The sequence below is a fragment of the Vombatus ursinus genome, unplaced genomic scaffold, assembly GCF_900497805.2.
Source record: "Vombatus ursinus unplaced genomic scaffold, bare-nosed wombat genome assembly UNPS02003292.1, whole genome shotgun sequence".
Taxonomy (NCBI): Eukaryota; Metazoa; Chordata; class Mammalia; order Diprotodontia; family Vombatidae; genus Vombatus; species Vombatus ursinus.
Genome location: NW_020943070.1, coordinates 11240541 through 11249249, shown reverse-complemented (window position 1 = coordinate 11249249; position 8709 = coordinate 11240541). Strand labels below are relative to the sequence as shown.

At 42.7% G+C, this 8709-nt stretch overlaps 1 protein-coding gene across 1 annotated transcript in view; it reads left to right on the top strand.

Moving 5' to 3' along the window:
* The window catches only part of CUNH12orf45 (chromosome unknown C12orf45 homolog), an 8281-nt gene extending 3108 nt beyond the window's left edge, over window positions 1–5173 (top strand). Inside the window, exons 4-5 of the mRNA XM_027871992.1 lie at window positions 3640–3776; window positions 4755–5173. Coding sequence (XP_027727793.1) covers window positions 3640–3776; window positions 4755–4922 — 305 coding nt within the window. The 3' untranslated portion in view covers window positions 4923–5173. The remainder of the gene's footprint in view (window positions 1–3639; window positions 3777–4754) is intronic.
* Window positions 5174–8709: the final 3536 nt, after the last annotated feature.

The window sequence follows — 8709 nt, the reverse complement described above, 5'->3', positions numbered from 1 at the left end:
CATGTACATATAGATATGTACATATGTAAACACACATAGATATCTATAAACATACACATACATAGATATGTATATAGACACACATATGCATAGATATCTATAAACATACATATATAGACATATGTAGACATACATAGATATCTATAACCATACACATATACACACATATAGATAGATATATACATATGTAGACACATATACATAGATATCTGTAAACATACATATATAGACATGTAGACGTACATAGATATCTATAACCGTACACATATACACACATATAGATATATACATATGTAGACACACATATACATATCTATATATATGTACACACATATACACTCACACACACATATTTAAGACTGTACTGTGCTTTTTTCCTCCCATCATCTGTTTCTCTGAATGTGGGCAGCATCTTGCTGCCTAAGTCCAAATCTTTGTGGTGTCAGAGAACCGGCAGTTTCGGGGATGCCCGTCACTTGGGGAATGGCTAAACAAGTTGTGGTACATATTCGTGGTGGAATATGACGAAGTCATGGAGAGTGGCCTGAGCAGAATCCAGAGAACGCTGTGTACAGTAAGAGCGGTATAGTTTTTAGAACAACTTTGAGCAACCAAGTCATTCTGACTATGATAAATACCCAAATTAACCTCAGAATCTTATGAAGGATTCTGTTTGGATCCAGAAAGGAATCTTGCTGAGGTGTAGGAAAGGAGGAGCGGATTGATTTAGAAAAACGTGCCATGTAGCTTTTCAAAGCTGGTGCAGGGCATCATGGGGAGACCCAAATAGGACCTTTTTTTGTTGGTAGGGGGAAGGAGGCACTCTTGGGGTGCTTGTTTCTCTGGGATGGGCAGCATGAAATGTTCTTTGCCTTGTTCCTAAGTCATACATTTGATTTGTTTCATGTCTTCTGGTTGTATATGAGGCAGATGGCAGAAGGAGATGGAGATGGGGCAGGTAATAATATTGCGTCCTAAGGATGCAGTTTTTGTGAAGGACATGTAACTGCCTTAAAAAGCGCTTCTCCCCATAACATTTGATTTTTTACATGTATGACCAATAGTGCAGCAGGTAGGGTTTTAATAGAATTAAAACATCACAGTCAGGATTCCAGGAAGTCTTTTTCATTGTTCCACAGTAATAGACTATATTCAACCACCCCTCTGATCCCCCAGCCAGAAACATATGCACTTGTAGACTTGAGCATTAATATCCACCCTTCCATGTCCACCACACCCATCCATGCACACTGACACACTCATAATGAATGTTTATTAAGCTCTTAATTGCAAGGCCTCATGCTACATCTTGGAGAGAGATACATGTATAAGCTGTCTCTCACAAACTTAACCATGTATTGAGACAAACAGCCGCCTTCCCCACCCTGCTGTCCAAAGCTGGCATGTATAAATTAACTTTCTTTTTTCTTTAACAAATTTTACTCTAAACTTAGTAACAGAATTCAGGTAAATACACAATAATAGATAAATTCACCAGCTCCAAACTATTTAACAATTGTCTTTAAAATGTGATTTCTAACTTTAAATAATAATTATATCCTGTTTCATCCATATCATCTCCTGATTTATTTAAAAGACTAGTTTTATTGATGTTTTTTCTTTTTATATTATAGTCATTTTCAGACCCTGACACTCCTCCCACCTCTTTTTGTAACAAAGAAAAAAAAGCCAATAAGGCAAAACCAGCTGACTTGATGACTATATTTTGTACCCATAGCTGCCCACCTCTCCAAGGAAAGGCGGGCAGGGCATTTGCTCTTCTCTGTTTCCAGGGCCTTAATTGGTCATGGTCTAATCACACACAATTCAGTTTTGTTTAGTATTCCTTTTATTGGCAGTGTGTAAATAAAAGTGTAGTCGTCATATACTTCTCAGGTCCACCCTGTTTCACTCTGCATCAGTTCATGCAAGCCTTCCATGTTTTCCTGAATTTCTCATATTTGTTATTTCTCATGGAATAAATCTTTATTAACGTTAATATACTTAAAATTTGTCCAGCCATTCCCCAATTGGTAAGCATCCATTTTGTTCCTACAAATTGAATTTTTTTCTTGTCTTAAAATTTTTTCTTTGATATTTTGTTTTTATACCACCTTTATTTCCAAATACATTCTTCCCAGAACGCAATCAAGAGAGCCCAACAGTGTATGCAGCATTCCATACTCAGTGGTCCACCATCTCTGCAAAGAGAGTAGGGGGCCACATTTTCTCACCTATTCATTGTGGCCAAGCTTAATTTCACAGGCTTCAGCTCTCTGTATGTGTGTTTAAAAGTCCTTCCCAAGTCCATATCCTCCAGATTTTCTCTGCATTCTCATATTTGCCATTTCTTCCAGCATAGTAGGATTCCAGTCCTGCCATGTCATAGCTTGACCTCAGTCTTTTGGCACCCACTTTGTTTCCAATTGATTTTAACTATTGTGAATTGAAAAAGCCAAGCCAGCAGAATGGAGGATGCCCTGTGACCAACCAGGCCAGAGGCGAAGTGAATGAGATGGAATTCTAGGGATGACTTAAGAGTGACCAAAGAACTCTTGGGAGACTTGATGCTTTGGAATTAATTAAGTGAAATGTCAACAGCTATTAAGCAAGTTTAGTTGCTTGTATTGATGGTCGGGGTTTACTTTTTAGTAAGACTTAATTTTCTCAAAACAGCTGTAAACCCCCAAGTTAACTTCCATTGTAAGCGCCTCATTAGACGAGGCCATCTTTAGAACTCACGTCCCTCCAGGATCTTACATTCCCTTGTTCCTCTCGAAGAAGGCGAAGGGCTTGGAGAAGGTGAGAGTTGAGCAGGGTTTTGAAAGATGGTTGTGGACAGGGCCGGGACATTGCAGGTGGAAGGGGAAAGTAGAATGAATTGGGTTTTCACATGTGTTTGTAAATCACTCAACAGTGAAGCATTTTAAAATGCACCTACTTGGTGCCAGGATGAGAAGCGAGCTCACCCCCAGGTTAATTAACCGCAGCTAATGGAGCTAACCAATGAGCCTCATTGTTGATGGGTCAGTACAGTAAGAAAACTCTGATTTTAGCCGCATCCCAAAGCTTTTCCTGACTCCAGGTTCTATATCCTTGTCTGTCTCACCAGGATGTTTCATTGTCTCCTTAATCTAATCATTTTTAACCTCTGGAAATAAATTAGAAATGTGCTTATCCTGACTTGTAGTGTTTTGGGCTTCAAAGAATAGATTTATCCTGATTTTTACTTCAAAGCTCATTGAATAATTGAAGATTGTCTCTATGAGTCTTTAGAGAAAACTTAACCTTCTCTGTCTTGTCCCATTGTACGTACTTTGTCTGTCTCTTTTATTTTTCTTATCTGTGTACATTTTGTTTTCCCAATAGAATATAAGCTTCTTGGAGGCAGAAGAGGGATTTTATCTTTGTATCCCTAGTACTTGGCTCATAGTAGGTACTTGGAATTCCACTCTTAAAATGAGAAAGAAAGTTATATTTTTAATAATAAATATTTTATGACATCTTTAAATTCTAAGAGAGTTCTGAAAGAGACAGGATTTGAGCTTGTGAGGTTTGGGCAAGTAGTAAAGTCGTAAGTCACCACTCATTTCATTTATTATACACACAGCCCTTACGCTACTTTTTTCCCTCCTCTAGTTTTAGAAAGAGTAAAGAACTTCCTACCTCACATCGAACAGGCAAACAAAAAACTAAGAGAGGAAATGGCGTCAGGGCCTCCAGGCCTGTTCAATATTGAAAACGTAGATGACTCCCAGGAAAAAACCATAGAAATGGTAAGAGTACTTGGCGTGCCTTGGTTCTTGTGCAGCAGGCCCATTGTGCTTGGTGGCTTTGGAAGCCCCTCTTTGATTGAAGTACAGAGATTTGTGGTTGTGTTTGGGGTTGGGCCCTCTGATTCGTAGAGACAGAGAGCTCCCTGCTTTTTGTGGACAGGAGGGCCTGCATTCGAATCCCACCGCGGTGTCTGTGAAGGCGAAGGGAGCCCCTTGGCCTCACTAGTGTTGGCTTCTCCCTCTCCAAAATGAGGGCGCAGCCAGAAGCCTCGTGCACGTCGGTGCACTTTTAAGGTTCATGCCGAAGCATTGGCTGTTTGTGTAAGGTCGGTGTCAGGCTTGGAGATAAGTTAGACCAAGCGCTGATTTCTGTATTGTAATTAGGAAATTATACTGAAGCGGGCTTTCTGTCTGCATGATTACAAAAAAAGCCTGATGCAGTTATCTCTAAATGACACTAAACACAGATACACGTTTATTGACTATTTATACTAAAATATGAATTCTGCAGATGGTGAGTCCTCACAGCTTGTTAGTTATTCCCTTTCTGAACCTATTTGTTGCCTTGGCCCGTGTGTTTTGGCTGTTTGTTTGCAGCGGCTTCTTTTCCTCTAGTCATCAGCGCATACGCTGCCTGGTCTCCCTTCTTTGCTTGGCATTATTTCACGTCAGCCTTTGCAGACATCTTTATAATCCCTTGTGTTCTTCACTTTGAAAGGCAAGGTCTTCCATTACGTAGAGATGCCTTGGTTTATAAGGCTTCTCACAACGTTGGGGCATTTCAGTTTCCAGGTCTTTGCACATACAGAGTGCTCCTAAGATAAGAACATTTCTGAAATGCTAGCCCTCGGTTTTTCGTTTTGTTTAACTTGATGGTGACATTTTTGGGGGTTCTGGGATGTCCAGGGAGGGGATCCCAGGGTCAGAGGGAAAGATCCTTTTTGTGACCTTGGTGGCTGGCTGTGATCCATCTTCCAGGACGTGGCGGTGGTGGAGGTGAGCAGCTCTGATTCTGAAGACCTCAGTTCAGGAGAGAGTTCCGAATGCGAGGATGAAAACAGCATAACTGGAGAGGTCACTGTGGAGAATATTAAGCTTCCTAAACCAGGAGGAAGGAGAGGCAAGATAGAAGTGTTGGACACTTGAACCACCAGATGGGTGAAGCTGCCTGTCTCAGGCCCCACCTGGGCCGCCCTCAGGGGACCCGGCCCCCTCTGGCTCCAGGGGATCGTTTGTGTGACTGACCATTGTCTGTTTCGTGGGACATCTGCACTGCTTCTGTATATGTTGTATGTAGTTCACTAGGGTTATGTGTGAAAGTCAACTTTTCTAGCCCCTTGCCCAGAACCCAGCATGGAAACAAATGGCACTAAATAAATGCTTTTAAAATCAACAAACTGGTTGAGTTCTTCCCATTTAGAATAATTGTTGGAGAGAGGGGAGGAACCCGAGAGATGATCCAGTCCAGCTCTCTCATTTTACTAAGGCGCAGCGAGGTGGCGTGACAGATGCAAAGTCACCTGCGTTCTTGACTACCAGCCTGCGCTCCTCCTGCTGTCCCTCAGAGCAGGCTCCATGATGTCGTGTTCCAGATTGGATCGACACTCAGGCGTCCTTCAGTCCCCCAGCCTCCTACCCTCTGAGTGGCCCTCGACTTCTCCCTCTCCCTCATACCCAAACACTTGACCAGGCTGGAGAATTCTCCCTCCATGACCTATCTAGAACCTAGAACCACCCCCTCTATCAAGACCACCATCCAAGGTCAGACCCTTGTTCCTCCCTAAACTGGTCTGTGCTGGTAGCTTCCTGATTGTGCTCCCTGCTTCCAGCCTGTCTGTCTTACATTACCCAAAGTCAGATATCTCTCTGCCTCAGGCACATACTGGATCATGTCAGTCCCCAATCAACAAATCTTTAGTGGCTCCCTAGTGTCTCCAGCAAGGGTTCTTAACCTGGCATCCATGAACTTGTCTTTTGAAATCTTTTGATAACTGTTTCAGTATAATAGGTTTCCATTGTGATCCTATGCATTTTATGTACTTAAATACACTCTGAGTAGTCTGTGACATACGAAAGGTTAAGAATCCCTGGCCTGCAGGATGAAATAAAAATGCAGCCTGGTGTTTCAGTCCTCCACGGTCTGGGTCCCACCAGCCTTTCCAGCCTCATTTTGTACTACTTCCATGAACTCTGCACGCCAACCTAACTGGACTATGAGCTATTTCCTGAACTTGATACTCCATGGACTGTCCAACCACCAGGCATTTATATAAGCAGTTCCGCTGGCCTGGTGCACATTTCCTTTTCCTCTCTGCTCCTGCCCTGTGAAGGCCTTCCCTGAGCCATCTTGTTAATAGCCTTCCTAAATGTGGATAGACACACAGCTCATAAGTGTCCCTGGGCAAGTCACTTGTCTTAGATTCCCATTGTCTTATTGATAAAATGAGCTCAGTGGTCCTTCCAGCTGAGGTCTGGGGTCTGAGGGTAAAGTCCACTGGGACTGTTGCCTCCTTGGTTCAGGCTGGTATGCTTTGATGAGTTACCCTCCCAGGTTGTTTAAGTAAAGAACATTTGGTAAACATGAGCAACCATCAGCTTAAGAGCCCAGTAACTTTCCCCTGTCTGTCTCACGTTGCTGACTCATACTGAGCAGTTTGCCAAAATTACTCTGGGTTTTTTTTTCCTCCAAATGATATTGTCTACAGGTGTATTCCTGAACCTACACAGGGGAGGTAGGTGGCCTAGTGGAATTGATCCTCACAACCCTCTGGTATGTGCTATTATGCCGTCCATTTTACAGATGAAGAAACTAAGGCAGACAAAGGTTAAGTGACTTCCCCAGGGTCACACAGCTAGTGTCTGAGGCAGGATTTGAACTCAGGCTTTTCCAACTTTCAGACCAGCACTGTATCTCTTCAGAACTTCTGCTTTATTTCTCATTGGTTTATGTCATCAAAAATGTGTCTGAGAGTAGCCCATACCCCTGGATTCTAATTCATCTGTAGAATTTCAGGCCAGGAGATCACACTCTGACATTGGTTTTCCCTAAATCTAAAGTATAGGTCAGGAAAAATTCAGTTCCTGGCACTAATGGGTAGAGGAGAACAGTTCGTCCCCCTAACTTCTTCCCATCTCGTTTAAGAAAAGGGAGGAAATTTATAGGAAGAACTGAACTCTGTGCATTAGGAAATTACTCACACCAGGGGCAGGTCCACAGTTGACGTTTTATAGGATTTAAGTGAGGAAGGGCTGTGCAAAGTCACCAGCCTTATTTCCTCCCTCTGGAGCCATCAGGGTCCAGTGGCCAGATACAGATCAGGACGGTTGGAGTTGGCTCCCACAAGGACCATGAAGTAGCTTAGGGAAGGAAAGATGAGATCGTGGAACTCAGAGTAGTTCTAGGCAATGGTGTGTCCCTCTCGGATTGTGGCTCAGGGAAAATGAAGATAGAAGTCAAGGAATTGAAGCTGATAAACTGGGAGGCTAGGGTGTTGAGGAAAGACACTAAATTAGGCACCAGGGGTAACTAGGTGGTGCAGTGGATAGAGCATCGGCCCTGATGTTAGGAGGACCCGAGTTCAAATACGGCCTGAGACACTTGACATTTACTAGCTGTGTGACCCTGGGCAGGTCACTTACCTCTATTGCCTAGCAAAAAACAAAAACGAAAATAAAATAAAATAAATTAGGCACCAAACTCCTTAAGAAAAGTGTAAGCTGTTGCAATGAGATGGAAAAGGCTGCCCTGGCTGGTGATTCTTAACCTTGCCTTCCTCTTCCTTCTGCCCTAAGGGCTCTGTGGATAGATTTCAAGGTGTACATGATCTTGGGTAGGAAAACAATTAGGTCCTCTTTGTACGTGCCAAAAATCTAACTGAAATGGAGCATTTCTCTATGAAAAATGAATATTTTCTTATATTTAATAACTAATTATCGTATTAGGACCAAGGATTTCCCCTTTTTCTGTTTCCTCATCCAGAAACCAACCAGTGTGGGAAATCTCTCTTAGAAATTTACCCAGGCCAAGATCTAACCACGCAGTAAAAGAAATTCTAAGTAAGGGCTAATGTATATTCCTGCTTGTTGTCTTTGCACAGACAGGTCTTGGGGAAGATTGATTCTCCCTATTATCAAGACTTTGACCAAGATTTGAGTGACCAAGTCACGGATCCCAAGACCTTCATTTTAACATAGCCCACACCTGTCTTTGTGTCAACCAGTTCGAGTTGATTGTCACCCCTCAGGAACACCTCTTTGAAGGCCATTTAAACTGTGAGCCCACCACCATTAGGGGGTCTTTGGTCCAAGAGAGATGGTCAAATGACCAGCCTTTTATTAATAATTTGCTGGCCTTATTAATAAAATGATTAAATTACCCAGAAAGCATGTCTCTCAGACCTTTTTAAATGTCACATCTCCAAGATATGAAGGCAGGCTACAGACCCCAGTCACATGAACAGTACCTGTAACTGTCACCAGTAGAAATCACAAATGTTTTCGTATACATTACAATTGTGGCAAATACCTCTAAATATTATTTATACTTATCTCTACTTGGAAATTACTCCTAGTTATTAGACTCCCACTACTGTCTCTGCCCAGATCACACGTGATCACAGCCTTCCTGCCTAGAGCCTGCCTGGCAACAGAATGGGTTTTCCTTGTGTTCCTATGTATTGTATTGTACGTATTTTAAAAGCATGATGCATAGGCTTCATTAGGCTAACAAAGGGGGCTCTGGCACAGAAATGGTTAAGAAACCCAGGACTAGATGAAGTGAACCTCTAAGGAAGAAAAGCAACTGAGGGGAGGTCAGGAGGAGCTAGGCAGCAAGACCCTCGCCCTTCTCCAGTCTCCACGTGATGGGGCCTGAGAGGAGGTCCATCTTCTGGAGACGAGGGTCAGGAAGGCAGTGCATTTGAAAGGGAGCCAG